Source organism: Mesocricetus auratus, unplaced genomic scaffold (genome assembly GCF_017639785.1).
Source record: "Mesocricetus auratus isolate SY011 unplaced genomic scaffold, BCM_Maur_2.0 Super-Scaffold_100006, whole genome shotgun sequence".
Lineage (NCBI taxonomy): Eukaryota > Metazoa > Chordata > Mammalia > Rodentia > Cricetidae > Mesocricetus > Mesocricetus auratus.
Window position 1 is genome coordinate 64,060,953 of NW_024429190.1, and position 17,984 is coordinate 64,078,936.

General features: G+C 40.2%; 1 protein-coding gene across 1 annotated transcript; it reads right to left on the bottom strand.

The window, feature by feature from the left end:
- Positions 1-391: 391 nt before the first annotated feature.
- LOC121140860 (UDP-glucuronosyltransferase 2B31-like) lies at positions 392-17,752 on the bottom strand. Its single transcript, XM_040747295.1, has 7 exons — positions 17,586-17,752; positions 15,277-16,046; positions 11,546-11,694; positions 5,298-5,429; positions 4,207-4,294; positions 3,222-3,441; positions 392-1,043 (listed from the first exon to the last, which is right to left on the bottom strand). Exons 2-7 carry the CDS (start codon positions 15,998-16,000, stop codon positions 767-769), a joined length of 1,590 nt encoding a protein of 529 aa, XP_040603229.1. The 5' UTR covers positions 16,001-16,046; positions 17,586-17,752; the 3' UTR covers positions 392-766.
- Positions 17,753-17,984: the final 232 nt, after the last annotated feature.

Here is a 17,984-nt window from a genome sequence, read left to right on the forward strand (position 1 = left end):
GATAATTGCAATAGAATAGGATAACTGCAATAGAAATAAAATCTGATTGTGGTATGAAGGCACATGGCTCTATCAGAGCATTAACTGAGATGACCTCCAGATGAAGTTGGAGTTTTGTAACTCCCACATTCACATTCATCCTTAACTAGCTTTCTTCAATCCCAGACCTCCTTTCTTATTCAATGCCGAGACATCATAATATAGAAGGGCTCACCCTGCAGTGGACAGGACTGCAGGCATGGTCACTTCTGTGTCAGGTCAGTGAGTATGCTGTGGATAGGACCATATTATGGACTGAGCATTCGTACATCAATCAAGAATCAAAATACAAAATTCCCAGACTTACGAGTAGGTCAGTCTTTCCTCACAGAGAACTCTAGGCTTTGTCAAGTTAGTGACTGAAGCTAAATCCTTTAATGCCCCCCCATATGAATGCAAGCATTCATCTACAGATAGCACTTATTCGACTAACTGGGTTGTTGAAAACTAAAGAAAATCAAGAACACAAATTGTGAGTTGTGGGGATATTTCAGAATTGGTATACCATATGAGGTCAGTGCTTTTGGGACTGAAATAATTTGTGGTGTTGTCTGGCATGTATACTTTACAAGTGAGGGGAAAAGGAACCTTTGACAGCCCAAGTATAATTGAAAATGCTGAAATAGAGTGATAATGTCCAAGTCAGTTGAAATGAAGGAAATCCTGGAAAGTCTCCCTTGCTGTGATGCACTGGAGGAGGTCCATGTGTCTGTTCTCCCCACCTCAGTTACTCCCTTTTCTTTTTTCCAGCGCTACCAAACTTCTGACAACAAAAGAGACAGCACTTTGTGGTGATGAAGATCACAGTCACCACACAGCCAAGCAGGAATCCAATCACGTCCAGAGAGTGGTACTGGAACCAGGTGAGGTCGTGTGCTGCCACACGAAGGTGCTTGGCTCCTTTGTTGCGCATGACGTACTCAACCCAGAAGACAGCTCTGTCCAGGGGCTTCACTGGCTGATCGTGGTGAATTCTTGATAGCCGCATGACATTCTCTTTATAGCTAAGGATAAATGTAAAGGAGAAGCAGGAAAACAGCATTAAACACCAATCAGTTTACTGAAGATCGTCAGGCCTATGAAAGGTCAGAGATAGCATAATGAGACCGAATCCTGTCATACAAGTACAGTAGGAGGGGTAAGGCTTGGGGTGGGGCATGGTTGAAAGTTAGCCTGCAAATCGGTATTCTCTGAGAAGTCCTTTTCAAAAATGAAATGGAAAACTATTTTGAAAGTAAACCTTTTTAGGATATGGTTGTTATTAAACCATTCCAACCATGGCAAGTGAGATAGTCAAATGCAGAGTAATCAATTATGTTGATGCTTTTGAGGACTGACTGTGACATGAAAAATAAAATACATATCACTGATTGAAAACAGATAAAGGTTGAGAAAGATACAAGCCTTTCAAAAGATATAAGTATTAGGGTGGAGTTCATTGATAGAATACCCAGTGGCCTGAATTCAACCCCAGGACTGCAAAGAAGCAAACACACAAACACAAAACCCAAATATTGCCTGCTAGGCATTCAGAGAATTAAAAAACACATTTGGATGTGCTGTGTGTGTGTGGAGAGGAGATGACAGTTTGTAGGAGTCAGTTCACTTCCTCCACCATATGAATTCCAGGGATGGAACTCAAGCTGTTAGAGGGGTAAAGAACCTTCACCCACTCACCCATCTGGTGATGCCAGAAAGTGGAAATCTTACTGAGATTGGTCAGAGTGTACTGTTGTGTGGATATTGTGAAAAACTTAGCACATTCCTAAATATACTGAAAACAGAAATGCCCCAAGTTGAACTTTACTACTACTAGAAATCTTATAGAAGAAACAGTAAGCAAAATATCAAATAGATACCTGCAACCCATGGCTATTGCAGCACTAGCCATTATAGCTAAGTGGAATTGACTGAGGTGCCCGTTGCGGGACAATGGATAAAAAGTGGGTATGAAAACCCTGAATATGTTCTTTATTGTTATATTATAAAAATAATAAAATATAAAATTATATAATATTAGTCAGCCATTGCAAAGAAGGAAATCTTCATGAACAAGATGCAATTGGAGCCGGGCGGTGGTGGCACACGTCTTTAATCCCAGCACTCGGGAGGCAGAGGCAGGCGGATCTCTGTGAGTTCGAGGCCAGGCAGGACCGATAGCCTGCAAAACAATACAGAGAAACCCTGTCTCATAAAAAAAAAAACCAAAACAAACAAACAAAAAAAAACAAAAACCAAAAACCAAAACAAACCAAAAAAAAAAAAAAAAGATGTAATTGGAGGATATTTTATTAAGTCATACACACCTAAAGGAAAATACTGCACATCCTCACCATTTCTGCGGAAACTACCAGAACTGATTTCAGAGAAGTAGAGGGTAGCACAGTGGTAAGTGGAGTCCAGGAAGGGAGGGAGAGAAGGCAATAGAGAGATGTCAGCTAACAGATGTATCCTGCCATTGGATAGCAGGATAGTGCCCTACATCAGAGGCAGTGACTGTGAATCACAATTTACATGTCTGATGAGAAGTGGAAGAGCAACACTGTAACAGATGTAACAATAAAAGTTGAAGGAGTTGCAAATATGAGTATCCTGATTTTGCTTTACATATTATACATATGTATGTTTGTTTGTACGCATTTATGTATGTGTAATTACCTACTCTTTAATAAAGCAAATTATTTAATACAGGGGTTTCAGAAATCTTGGGCATTGAATTTATACACTTTTTTTGTTTTTCCAGACAGGATTTCTCTGTGACTTTAGAGGTTGTCCTAGAACTAGCTCTTGTAGACCAGCATGGTCTTGATCTCACAGAGATCCTCCTGCCTCTGCCTCCCTTGTGCTGGAGTCAAAGGTGTGCACCATCACCACCCGGCGAATTAATACATTTTTCTATCTTTCAGGTTCACTATCCTGTTTGTTGATTTGATCATTTTTGTGGAAATTGTGTCCTTTCATTTATCAAGAGAAAAAGGTTTCCAGTGTCAAATTATTCTACACTAATTTCTTGTACAGAAGTCTACAGGGAGAGTTTGCAGTCTTTATTGACAGTAAAAGTTCGTTCAACAGTGGTTAACAGTATTTTTCTTCAAAATTAGAATAAATATTGGATACAATGAACAGTTAGTGTTGAGGAAATTTATCTTGAACACTACAAATTAAAAGAACACTGTACTCACGAAGGGTCAGTAGTGACTGTCTTCACGGCATTGAGCAAATCTGTACTGGACATTGTGAGAAAGTGCAGTCTAACACCCATTCCTTTGGTCTTCATGTGAACAACATTATCAAACTGGTCTCCAAACAAAGGAATGCCAACCACAGGGACCCCGTGGTAGATCGCCTCATAGAGGCCATTGGTGCCACCATGAGTTATAAAAGCTCTGGTTTTAGGATGACCTAGTAAGGGGAGAAATTAAGGGCAACTGTTAATCATAAGCCTGAGAAAGAAATGAGAGGCAGGGGGAAAGCACACAAAAGGCAAATATTCTCTAGATGACATTGTCATAACCATAGGAGTGCACTGAATTACCCTCATGTCTTAGACAAAGGAGTATCCCAAGTCCCTGAAGGATTATAACAGGGTACATAGGAGAGGTGGAGTGGGGAAGTAGAATGATTTTGTGATATGGACTAAAAGGGAAGAGCTCCTCTGAAGTGGAGCAAACAGCATGTTCAAGCACAGGCAGTGGTCTGTGAGAATGTGCTCTCCTACAGAAACAGTAAAGTTAATGCTTTGCATGGGTTGGCTCCACACAATAGGGGCTGGGGTCATTTTGATGAAATCAGATTGAGGAGACTTCGTCATGTGTAGTACCATCTGATGATGTGCGGGTCTGTGGTGGAGCACAGTAAATGAAGAGTCGTTGATGAAAGAATACCATTCCTGCTGACATTAAAAATTTCCCTACAGTAGGGGAAAGGGTAGATGTAAGTTACAGAAATAGGAGGAACAAAGAAAGACTGACTTAAGTGTATCTGAATGATAATTACAGCAGAGATAGAGATGTATTGTCCATCTCCTCTGTCACTGTACAGCATATTCTTACCAGTTCTTCATTCATTTTCTCCAGGACTAGATCACAGTTGTCATAAATGCATTAACATTGACATTCACCTTCCTGAGCAGCCATTCCTCATGTCTCAGGAGTCTCTGATGCTTACCGAGAAGGTCATTCTGGGGGATCCATTTGTACAGCCTAGTGTTGGAGCCCAAGGTGTCTGGCTTCTTGCCTTCAAATCGCCAAAGAACCTGTTAAAATGAAGCTAGTCTCTACTACTTTTGTTAAATGTCTTGTTACTTCTGGTAGAAAATCTGGATAGATTAAGAAGCAACGGTCATAAATACTCAGACCCTTTGAGCCAAGCCGCATGGGTGGGTGATGGGAACCATGAAGAATTCTACAGTCAGGATGCAAGCGCCCTTTACTCTCCTGCATTTGTTCTTATTCTTGTCCAAGTTTCAGCATGCCACATTCACATTTAGGCAACAGCAGCTTAGGGAATTTTAGGTTCAGTAATGTCAATTAGGAGTTAAGAAATGTATGAATGTAATTCCAGTTCAATAATCCATCAAAGTCACTGCTGTATACCTATACATACTTATAGCAGTTTTTAATCTTCCAAACTGACTACAAGTATTTGTCCATGGTATTTGAATTAGTTCCCTTATAATCCACCCCGCCCCCTTTCTTTGCTTTTTTCATTTTTCGAGACCGGGCTTCTCTGTGGCTTTGGAGGCTGTTCATATATATTGAAAATATCTGTTGGTGTCATCTGAGACCAGAAGAGTGTTTTGGGTGCAGTTACAGGCAGTTTTGAGCTGCCAGACAGGGGAGTTCAGAAGTAAGTTCAGGTCTTCTATGTAAACAACACATGCCCTTCAAGAATGTTCCTCCTCTCTTCTCCTACCAATGTCAATTTTCTGCTTATTGCTACTGGTTGTTACTGGTTAAAATTTAATAGCAGTCTGATTACACTGTAGTATGTGCAGAATCACCAGTTTCCTTGAGGAAAATGGAGGAAATAACAAGGCATATTCTGCTATCTGCCTATAATGACTTCCTAACACCAAGTGCACAAACACTTGTTATCAACAAAAAACCACCCAGAATTTGGCATCTGTCCCATATATTTCTGTGTCACAGGTGACTTCAGAGGTGAGCTACAGCTATTACAACAGGTGTTCTCTGCAATCACACCTGAACAGGATGTGACCATCTTAGTGAGGATGAAGCAGTGAGTTTGTATCTCACCTTCTGTGGAATCTGGGCAAGGCCTGCTGCAATCACATTGGCCCTTTCTTCTGTTAGGTTTCTCACCATGGACCCCAGGGAAAACACCACAACACCATGTTCTCCGGATGACTGGACGAAGTCTTCTATGTCCTGGTAATGAAATATCAGCCCATCACAAAGAGTAGGAGCACCAAACCTCCTGCATAAGCATTGACACCACCTTCCACAGGAAGACACCAAGCATCATTAGAAATGTTAGAGAAGTGGGTGCTTTAAAACTGTGCACATCCCCATTTAAGATGTAGAGTTGCAGCCAACTGGATAGTTACAGTTCTCTGTTACACGTATGTATGTGCTCAGAGAAACAGCCTTGGGACACAGTCATATTTTCTTTTTTCATTTTCATATTGAAAAACATAATTTGTAGTAATTGAGTCCAAAGTTTTCTTTTCCCTTTCCAGCCTCTAGTTTATTGTAACTTTCCTTTATGCTTCCATGATTTTGACTAGTATGTAGCATGTGTCATGATCCCTATGGTATTTTCATATTATTTAACCTGGTATGATTTCATTATGGTTCTTATATAGGTCATGACGTGTCCTTATTCCTAGATTTTAAAGGCTTAGTTATATGTCTTTGTATGGGCATATCAAAAACCTATTAATATGTTCTTAGATTGCTGCTACATCTATAATTATCCTTCCACAGATATCTTCTTGTATCCTTCCATCACTTTTGTTACATCCAGGAGTGGAATCCATGATATAGAAATCTATTTCTAATCAACAGAAAACTCCATTTTCTTTTCAGTAGCGGTTGTTTTTTTAGTAGATGTTAGTCAGTTTTACTGGAAAGATATTTCCTATTTGAGACCATTCTCTCTTACTGTACATACGTGTGCAAGCATATGTGTATATGTATGTAGAAATGTGTTTGTTGACAAGAAGGTGCTTATTCTTGTCTGTTTCATTAAAAAAGCAGAGAAAAGCAATTCTATGGTTCTAGAAATGCTTTCCTTGACCAAACTGTGGTGGTTTGAATGAAAATAGCCCCACTGGCCTATAGGGAGTGGTAGTTTTAGGAGCTATGGATGTATTGCAGCTGGTGTGGCCCTGTTGGAGGAAGTGTGTCATTGGGGGTAGGTTTTTGAGGATTCAGATGCTCAAGCCAGGCTCAGTGTCTCCCTGTCTTCCTGCTGCCTGATGTAGAACTCTTAGCTCTTTCCCCAGCACTTTGTCTACCGTATGTGTCCCTGCTTCCTGCCATGATGATAATGGACTAAACTTCTGAATTATAAGCCAGCCCTAGTTAAATGCTTTCCTTAATAAGAGTTGCCATGGCCATGGTTTCTAGACACAGTAACAGAAACCTTGAGACACAAATTATACTAGTCTTATCTCAGATCATTTTGTTCAAGACTTGCTTTTGATTTAGTTCATCTCTCTGCATTTTGTGTTTGTGTACTGTTTCTTGCATACTCAATTTTTATCTATATTTTATTATTAGAGAATTTCATTCAATGTATTTTACTTTGAGAAATTTTCTGTTTTCTTCCATCGTCTTTCCCCATTGAGTCTACTTTGTGGTGCCCATCTGGTCTTGGGGGTGGGGCCTGCTCTGGTATGTGGAGCCCCTACCAAGCATCACATCATTACAGAGATCTGACTCTCCCTCTCCCAGAAGCTGTGAATACAAACAGCTCCTCATCTCCTCATGGGATTTCATGCACACTCAGATTTCAGAAGCCATACTCTAACACAGTGGTTCTCCACTTGTGGGTTATGACCCCTTCAGCAAACCTTTATCTCCAAAACCTTTTACATCACAGCTTACAAACAGTAGCAAAATTACAGTTATTAAGCAGCAACAAAAATGATTTTTTTGGTAAGGGGTCATCACAACATGAGGAACTGTATTAATGGGTTGCAGCATTAGGAAGGTTGAGAACCCCTGCTCTTATAGAATCTTAGTGAATTAATGTTACCCAAATAGTGACATTGGTCTTGATTACCTTCCATGTGTTTTCACCTTCCTTCATATTCCTTCCTTGTGGATATCTTATAGTAAATATCTTGAATAACTCCACTCTGCTAATGGAAGGTTTCCCGGGCAAGTGTTACAGCCCTGCTCGCTCGCTCTGCTCTGCTTGCTCTGTTCTTCCTAGGTTGGCCTCTGCTCCATTGCCACAGCAAAAGAAGATCTTCACCCAAAGCTCATCCGAACAGGTTTATTGGAATGCAGCTGGACCAGCCAAGCTGAACATACACAGGGTTTATATAGGCATTCTTGGGGGTGGGGAAGTTTTTCTAGGGTAGGGATTGGTCAGATTTCAGTGCTGAGCTCATATTGGCTAGAGCTCTGCTCGAGGATTGGTTACTTTTCTGCACAGGATTAAGGTCATATTTGGCTCTGGTTTCAGGGCCAAAGTGTGTTTCTTTCTCTGGTCCTTTTTAGCCTTTTGGCTCCAATTTTAGTGCTGGGGTACATTTCTTTCACTGACTCAGATTCCAGGGACAAAGTGTGTTCCTTTGGCACTGGTTTCAGGGTCAGGGTACATTTCTTTGGTTCTGGTTGCAGGGCCAAAGTGTGTTTCTTTGGCTCTTCTCAGGGTGTGTTTCTTTGACTGGTTCCTTTTCCCTACAATGACAACTCTTAGAAAAGATAACATTTAACAGTTTAGAAGTTTAGTTCATTATCATCATGGTGGGAAGCATGGTGGCATGCAGGCAGGCATGGTGATAGAGAAGGAGCTGAGAATTCTACATCTTTATCTGCAGGCAACAGGAAGTGAACTGAGATTCTGGGCTTCAAAGCCTGCCTCTATGGTGCCACAATTCTTCCAGTGAGACCACACCTACTCCAAAAAAGTGATACCTACCAATAATGCCATTCTCTCTGAGCTTATGGGAGCCAATTACATTCAAACTACCACATTCTCTAATCTTTCTTTCATAAATATTTTACACAAATGGAAATGATGCCAAACATGGTGGCACACACCTTTAATCCCAGCACTTGGGAATCACAGGAGGTGCATCTCCCTGAGTTGGAGGCCAGCCTGGTCTATGGAGTGAGTTCCAGGACAGCCATGGCTGGTATACAGAGAAACTCTGCCTCAAAGAAACATACAAACATAAAAAGAAAATGAAAAATTTCTCACTCTCTGACATTGTTCATAGAATTTTCCAAAAGCATATTTTCTACCTGACTCTCCCAGAGTCCTGAGGAATGAAGAATTCCTATAACTCAGATGTTAGGTGTGGTCACACCCTTTTACACGCAGCACCTTCACTCAGTGTTCTAAGTCAATGATGTTCCTTTGAAGTCTCCTTATCTATGCAGTGGGAACTGTGCTCTGTATTCTTAATTAGAACAATTCCTGTTTCAGACAGTCATCAATGAGATAGGCTATTTTCATTCCATCGCTTCTTGTCCAAATGGCCAACCCTGAACACATTCATACAAACTAAACAGGTTATACTTGTATATTTACATATGTAAGCACACACAGATATACATATATATATATATCAACATTTAATGAAAAAGAGGCTATGAATTGAAAGAGAGCAAAGAGGATTATATGGGAGGAAAGGAAAGTGGGAAATGATGTAATTACAATATTGGAAAATTAAAAGTAATAATAAAAAGTGCTCGTTAGAGAAAAGTGTAGGGATAAAAATAAGATTTACTCATACACTCCATACAAATACTATGTTGGTTTAACAAAATGTATGGCTTTAGTCTAGATATATCATTCAGTGATTTACTGTCAGCTTAGCATGCACAAGACCCTGGGTTTAACCCCGGTAAGCACACATAGCAAATAATTTTTTTCTATTTGTGTAACACATATACACACAAATAAAACCACAATATGTTATTTATGTTTAGGAAGTAAATCCTGTTATCTAAATTTTTAGTCCTAAAAGAAAGCACAATGTCAAATTTAGTTTCACCCCCTCACATTTTCTAAGTACATTTGTGTTATGCTTGACAAAGTATACACAGTACACATTTATAACTAATACCTGCTTGCTTAAATTCTTTACATTGTTCCTTTTATGAATAATTGTCATGAATACTAATTACATACACTTGTTTTTTATGTACAGTCTCCTATGAGTCTACTGTGAAACAAATGCCAATGATTTTTCTTTTTTTATTACTCACACTGATTAAATCAAGATAAACAGTAATTCATCCAATTAAATATTACTCAGAGTTTTAGTTTGGGAATTCTCAAAATCCTGTCTCTTAGCTACTCTGAAATACACAAAATATTTTTATTTGTTGTTGTTTGTTTTTTTGTTTTGTTTTTTGAGACAGGTTTTCTTTGTGTAGTCCTGGCTGTCCTGGAACTCAATCTGTAGACCACCAAGTTGGCCTCAGATCCAGAGGTTCATCTGCCTCTGCCTCCCAAGTGCTCCCACAAGGTTTCACAAAACGTTTTAAAATGTGCATTTTAAATGATTTTCATTGGTATAATTTAATTAATTCATTGAGTTTATTATTGTGTGTATGAGATCTGAAGACAATTTTGGGGTTCCCCCTCTCCTTTCACCCAGGACCTAGCTCAGATTCACAGGCTTTGTTCCAAGTGTCTTTAAGCCCACAGCTACCCAGTAGGCCTGCAATTTGTATCCTTGATGTATTTTGTCAAATATGTACTTTCAAATGCACATTAACTTTTAGTGTCTACTCAGAGGAAGAAAGAACTTTGGAGTTTTAATTCCCATCCAAAGGATCAAAAGTGTTGAAACATTTTAAGACTGAAAACTATTTTCTGTAATTTCAGTACAGTTTATACTATTCCTAATTATCATGAATAAACACATTTTCACCTCTGTTTCCTTCTTTCTTCCCTTCTGCTGCACTGAGCATGTGGGGCCAGCTCTCCAGTACTGAGCCACATGTGAGCACACCCTTTAAGTCCTCCCTTTACTTCCCTCCTATGCCTTCTGTTTACTATTCCCTTAATGTTAAGACAGAATCTGTGTACCAGGTTTTTTTCTTTTGGGCCACTAACCAGCTCCCAAATCATGACACACAGACTTATTAGTTTTGAAAGCTTGCCTAGGCATGTTTCTTGCTAGCTCTTTCAGCTTAAATTAACCTGTTTCTCTTTATGTACCTTTTGCCTTGGGTCGTTTTACGTTTTCTTACTTTCTTGCTATCTCTATGTCTGGCTGGCTGAAGATTGCCTGGTTTCTAGCCCTGTACATGTCCCTCATTTTCTCCTCCTTCTTCTCAAGTCTACATATCTCCTCCAATTTATACTCTCTGCCTGCCAGCCCTGCTTATCCTTTCTCCGTGTAGTTACCAGCTGTAATAAAGGAGAAATGAATGCAACACAAAACAAACGCAGTATAAAAAATAGAAGCACACCTCTACATAAAGTACCATTCTGCAGCACACACAAATAGAACACATCGTCACCTAGACAAAGTAATATTTCTGAACACATCTGTAAACATCGATGGCCTGCACAGAACTTAGGAATCTTCCCACTGCTTTCAGACTTCTCAATTACTATATGTCTCAATTAGCTTTGAAACAGTCTTGGGCATAATATCAGATTGTATGTTGCTGTCATTGCATAACTAAAGTGGGGGTTTCCAGAGACAATTCTTTCTAGAGCAGAAAAAATTCACTTTTCTTGCATCATGAAGTGTCATGTTAGTTAAAAATCGCAAAGCATTCCTCTGCACTTTCAGAGCAATATCATCCTGTGAGCTTACACAATTCATTTACAATCACTAACTGAGGGCAGGTTTTAGTGACCAGAGAGATCCTGAGTTTTCTTCACTAAGCAAGACTGTTTCCCTAGCTGTGCCCCATCTCCCCTCTTTACTTTTACTGCCAGGCCACTGGGCCTTTCCTCACTGTAACATCCCATAGTTTTCTTGCTGGCTCACAGTTTGTCTTCAGAGTAGAACTGCTGGTGTTTCTGGGTGAGCCTGTGCACACTTTGTTTCTCTGTATACTCAGCACTTTCCTGTGTGGTGTCCCTGTCACTTGTCTGTACGTTCTGCATGAATCACTGAGATTTTCTCTGTACTGAGTAGTGCTCTAACTATCCCTGTCCTTAGATCTTCCACAGGTTCCATAAAGGAAGTTCAGACTCTTGTTTCTACTGGCCTGTTTCTTTATCTAATTTCTTGTGTCCTTCTGGAATTCGACAGCAACCTTCTGAGGGAATGAAATGTATCACTCCTGCCAAATGTGCAAGGCAAAGAGAAGCAAGCAAACAGGAATATATCTACCTTAGGCAGAGGCTTGGCAGGTCTGCAGTGCAGTCCTCCAACAAAATCAAAATTTGGTAAGAATGGGTGAGGAAATTCCAGATCCCAGTAGGTTCTGATGAGCCATATATCTGCTTTCCCCATCATCTCCACGAGTGTCGTGGGTCGTCCTGAAGAGGAATCAGAACAGTGAAGGTACAACAGGTGACAAAAATGTCAGGTGAAGATGAATATATTAGGTAGTCTTCTGAAAGCATTTTTGATGATGTAGACTGAGTTGTTTACAAGTGTGTGGTTGGGATAGTGTGTGTGTGTGTGTGTGTGTGTGTGTGTGTGTGTGTGACTTGGGTTAAGGCAACACATCTGTAGCACCACCTTGGAAATTCATTACTAGCAAATATCTAGATATGCCACTGAAGAATAATCAAATGTCCATTATACATGAATCATGTTTGTCATACTAAAGGAAACACCTTTCTTGGAACTCTCCATCCAGTTGCCTCTGTTTAGCTACTGGAAGCTTAATGTGTGTTCCTGTAAGTGAACTGAGAATCCTGTGCTGTTTTGTTTTGCTTTAAGATTTTCTGATGGATCCCAGGATGGTCCCTATGTCATATGTAATCGAAGTTGACCTTGAACTCCACATCCTCTTCCAACACATCTCAACTGCAGGGGTTATAGGTGTGTGCCATCATGTCCAGTGTAAACATTTGGGGATATCCTGTTTCAGGATTTCATTTTGAGACAGGGACTCACTATATCCTCCTGGCTGACCTCCAAGATAATGTTGATTATGCCTGAGCTCGTTGTCCTGGTACTGCTCTTAAATTATGACCCAATGTATGTGTAAGCATGTCTGCAAATAATAAGTGATAATAAGTCCTAGAATATAGAGACACTTATTTAATACAATATGCCCTTTAAAAAGACACTATTTCAAAATATGACCTGACGATTCTCAGGACTTCCTCAGTGTCAGTTGTTATGTCCCCCTTTTCATTTCTGATTTTGCTAATTTGCATGTTCATACTCTGCTGTTTGCTAAATTTGGATAAAAGTTTGACTGCTTTGTGGATTTTCTCAAAAAACTGACTCTTTGTTACACTGAGTCTTTGTTTTGTTTTCCTAGTTTCTACTTCATTGATTTCAGCCCTCAATTTGATTATTACCTGGCATCTACTTCTCCCAGGTGAGTTTGCTTCCTTTTGCTCTAGAGCATTCAGTTGTGTTGTTAAAAGAGAAAGTGGAAGGTACCCTTGAAGGAATTGGTACAGGAGTTTGCTTCCTGAACATAACACCATTAGCACAGACATTGAGATCAACAATTAATAAATGGAACCTCCTGAAACTAAGGAGCTTCTGTAAGACAAAGGACACAGTCAACAAGACAAAAAGGCAGCCCATAGAGTGGGAAAAGATATTCACTAATCCCATATGTTACAGAGAGCAAATCTCCAAATTTTAAAAAGAACTCAAGAAGCAAGTCTCCAAAACACCAAGGATTCAATTAAAGAGTGACCTACAGAACTGAACCGAGAGGAGGCTAAAATGGCTGAGACACACTTACGAAAGTGCTCAACATCCTTAGCCATTAGGGAAATGCAAATCAAAACAACTCTGAAATATCATCTTACTCCTGTCAGAATGGCTAAAATCAAAAACACCAATGACAGTTTATGCTGGAGAGGATGTGGAGAAAGGGGAGTGATGACTTGTACAGCCACTTTGGAAATCAGTATGGACATTCCTCAGGAAAATGGGACTCAGTCTACCACAAGACCCAGGAATTTCACTCTTAGGCATATACCAAAAGATGCACATTCATACAAAAAGAAAGTCTATTCCTCTATGTTTATAGCAGCATTATTTGTAATAGCCAGATCCTGGAATCAATCTAGATGCCCATAAACTGAAGAGTGGACAGAGAAAATGTGGTACATTTACACAATGGAGTACAACTCAGTGGGGAAAAACAATGGAATCTTGAAATTGGCAGGAAAATGGATGGCACTAGAAGAAACAATCCTGAGTGAGGTCACAAAAAAGACAAACATGGTATGTACTCACTCATATATGGATTGTAGACATGGATCAGGGGAGTGCCAGCCTACAATCCCACTGCCAAACCTTCATCCAGTGACTGATGGAAGCAGAGGCAGACACCGACAGCTAAACACCAAACTAAACTCCTGGAACCCAGTGACAGAGAGGGAGGAGTGATATGCAAAGGGGTCAGGACAGTGATTGTGAAACCCACAGAGGCAGCTGACCTGACAAGGGGGAGCTCTTTGACCTCAGACTGATGGCTGAGAGGCCAGCATGGGACTGATCCAGGCCCCCTGAATGTGGTGTCAGTGAGGAGGTCTCAAAAATCTCTGGGGCCTTGGGTAGTAGATTAATATTTACTATGGTGTAGGAATGAACTTTGGGAGCCCGTGCCACATAGAAGGATGCTCTCTCAGTCTGGACATGTGGGAGGGCCTAGGTGCTGCCCCGATAAAATGACAGAATTGGAGATACCCATGGATGGCCTCGCCCTCCCTGGGGAATGGTGTGGGGAGTGGGTGGTGGGCTGGGGTGTTGGTGGAGGGGCAAGGGAGGAGGGGAGGGAGAGGAAGCTGGGATTGACATGTGAAGCAAGCTTGTTTCTAATTTAAATAAAAAATTTATAAAACAAGACACCATTTGAAACTCTAAAGCTAATAATTTCCATGTTGACACTTGAGCATTGTATTATCTTAAAAGCTATTTACTTAATTATATGTGTGTGTGTGTGTGTGTGTGTGTGTGTGTGTGTGAATGTGAATGTGTGTAGAGATCACAGGCCAGAGGATATTTTTAGGAAGGCATTTATGTCTTTTCATTACTTAAGGTCTTCTAGTTTTTGATAGAATGTGCCTTTCACTGCTGAGCCATTGCCATTTGCTGGCACTATTAAAGGTTTAAAAGAGAAGAATTTTAAACACCCTGTGACTGAACATGGATTCTCTAAAATCCTGCATTCATAAACGTCCTGTTTTAAGACAGAGATGGTGTATGCCACAATTTTGAAGAAATCCATGATGTAAAGCCAGAAAATATTCACTTTTAAGCAAAATAACAAATTACCTTAGGTGTGATGAGTTCTCCATGCTGTATAGATAACTGTGGTAGAAATATGTGTCAGTCCTCAATCTGTATCTCTCTCATTCTAGAATACATAGAATGAGTTTAAAACAACCATTTTAGAGGTCAGACAAATGGGCCAATGGATTAAAACACTTGCTACACAAGGTGGCAAACACACTTCCATCTTCAGAATATGTATAAAAGTGTAAAGAGAGAATAGATTCCACAGGTTCTTGTTTCAGTTTCACGTGTGTCCCAATCAGTGCACAATAAAAAATAATGATAATAATGGAGGTGGTGATGATGATGATGATGAATATGACTCAGGTAAAATTGTTCTAAAAGGTGAGATAAAATACTTAGTAAATGGCTATGTAATTGCTTAGAGAAACCCATAAAACATTGCTTTGTGAGTATATGCAATACTGAAGTGTCCTGTGCAAGTAATAGCCAAGGCTTTTCAATTTGGCATTGGGACATAGGTTTTTCCACAATGCTTTGAATTTCACAGGTAATTTCACAGACTTTTCACCAATTTGCTTGGGAGAGATAAATCCTGCTGCTGCCAATCCTGTTCTTTCAAGTTCTCCTCCAATGACACGGCACGTTTAGAATGCAACAATCCCAACTGAATAGGCACTTACCTAATACTTCACTGTAAAGCTGATTCCACTTCTTCTCATTAAATGTTTGGAACCAAAAGTCAAAACAAAGCACATAGATTACAGTTTGTACCCTCTCCATGAATGTCATCCGGTCACTCAATTCTGACATAGCAGGTGGCACGTAGGAAGGAGGTAGGGGGAGTCCTCCACTGTACTTTTCATATGTGGAACCATGAAAGAAGCGGAGACTGAACACAAGTGGTATCTGGAGAATCTCGGCCAGCAGGTCACCACAGGGTACGAAGGGATCTGCCAGGATGACATCAAAGCTTGAATTGTGTAGTTTTGCCATGAGTTCCTTGTTGAAAACGACATCTCTGCAGAGACTTTCAGTATAATCTGAACCTACCCAAACCAGTTCTTGCAACATTAAAAAGTATCTCCAAAATGATAGCTTTGGCAGCTCATAAATGTGTTTATTGATGGATTCTCTGAAAATTTCCTGTAGACCATCCATGTCATATGATGAAGGGTATATTTCAAATTCAATGGCAGATATGTCCTCGACCTTATAGGAAAAGGAAACTGAGGGTATCAGAACAGTCACCTCATGACCCTTCTTCACCAGCTCATCCAGGATTCTCTTTAAGTTGAGCCAATGGCTGAATTCTGCTGGCCACACCAGCACCTTCCCCCCACTCCCAGATCCAAAGAAGCCACTCAGCTGTAGCAGGAGCAGGGCTGCTGTCATCTTCACAAACATCTTGGTTAAATTCAGAGCTGCCTTTCAAATGGTGATTGCTCTGCTCCTGCAGATATAGAAAGAGTAATAATGAGTTAAAGTGTAACTTGTGCCCACAAAAGCAAACACACACACACACACACACACACACACACACACACACGATAGTCATAGTCTTTGGATGTCAAGTGCAAAAATCAGAATGCAGATGTGTACCTGTGAAATGATTCCTGCCTAATTCTCAGTGACCTTGAATGTATAATATATAATATACTGGGAGAACAGTGGAAAGTAAGAACTCTTTCTTCCTCACCTTCTTCTAATGTAGCTTTCTTGATAAAGAACTTGAAAGAGAGACATAACTGTTGAGTCAAATTTTTAAAACATCACAGTTCAGTGTGTCTTCATATGAATGTTGGCAACAGCGATCATTTACCACAGTATTTAATTATTTTGGATATATGAGTCAGAGGTTCACAGCATAACCTCAGGATTCTAAACACTGAAATTAATTTAGAATATGCTTTATTCTATGTACAAGCCCTGTTCTTTTAGTTTTCCCATAGGGTCCTGCCCTGCTCCACCAGGACTCTACTCTCTTGTAACTCGTCGCCTGAGTGAATGCATTCTAATGAGACACTTCTGCTTCCCTCCTTCACTATCAGACTATTGAAAGAATGGACCCCAAGAAATTACAAGTTTCCTGGTAACCCTTTGTTGGGAGAAGGAATGTCTGATGCCTTGGTGGTATCCAGGAGTAAGTAGTCTGTCCTCAAGAGGGCCAGTTACAAGCTAGGGTAGACTAGGCTTACTGACGACCTAGGAGCTAAGATAATGGTGGTCACGGGACCACACCATGATAGACTTCTTAGCTATCTATGCACATGGCTTGTCAGAGTCCCAAAGATGGAGTCGGGTGAGGTGATTGGCTCTCATTGTCTGTCTTTCTGAAGTGATCACAACGAAGAAATCTATTTTATTTCTGCATTTCACAATTAATGTGGCTTCTTTGGTTGGCTTTTTTGTGAATGCTTCTGTGTGTGTATAACCTGGCTTATTGGGACACAGGCTGTGATCCCTTAGTTATATAGCACCCTTGTATCCTTTCTCTGAGCTTTTCTTTGATTAGCTGGTAGAAAATGGGTGGTACTCCTTGACTGACTTTGCTGTTTATAATGTTTCAAAGTACTGTCATGATGTAGGATATACACAATTTTGTTCTACATAATGTTAAATCTGTTTTGTTACACAAAGTCCACACTTTCTCATTTCTAATTTTACTGACATTAGCTTTGTTCCCAATTTTTGACTACTATTGTTTTTTATTAATATTCATGTACCATATTTTTGTCTTGTTTTACATTTTGGTCTCGACCTTTTTCCTATGTCCATGAATCTTTTACAGAAACCACCAAGAACATAAATCCTTAGTTTCATTATTCCCTCACTGAGGCAAAATACGATTAGAAAAAGACTAGTGTGCCTCCCAACTTAAGCTTCTTTTGTGTCCTACACAAAGCACCAAACAAACAATGAGATCCTATGTGGGCCTAACAAGATAAGCTGGGAGAGGAAACGGGGAAATTGGAGCCGAGTTTATCCTGACCTGTGTCCTGAAATGGGAATCCTATGGAGCAAGTCGACACAGTTTTCCTGAGTAGGCGCAAAGACAGATAGGCACATCCGGTGAAACTCCTGGCCAGTCCTTGGCTTGAACAAGGAAGTGGGGTGCAACAGGGATCCCGGGAGATCAGCAGGCAGGAAGAGTGGGCGGGGACTTCTTCCAGGACCTTGTGGGCGGTGACCTGGAGAAACTGGGATACACCCTTCTGCTGCTGTGTCATCATCTGAGAATCTGTGTGATTTTCAAATGCTTTCTCCAGGATTGTGATTTGTTTTTTCAGTACTTTCAATGATTTTTTTTTAATGCAGGTAAGTTTTTATTTTATGACTCCAATAATGAAGGTCAGCACGTTGGTTTTAATGAAGTCACAAATTAAAATAT

What these genes read in the sequence shown, in the direction of transcription:
- LOC121140860 (XM_040747295.1), bottom strand. Translation starts at nt 16,000, where the DNA reads ATGTTTGTGAAGATGACAGCAGCCCTGCTCCTGCTACAGCTGAGTGGC. An exon ending in TTGCCCAGATTCCACAGAAG is followed by an intron (nt 4,295 to 5,297) that starts GTGAGATACAAA and finishes TCATTTTAACAG; the next exon opens with GTTCTTTGGCGATTTGAAGG. An exon ending in ACAGTCACTACTGACCCTTC is followed by an intron (nt 1,044 to 3,221) that starts GTGAGTACAGTG and finishes ATTTATCCTTAG; the next exon opens with CTATAAAGAGAATGTCATGC.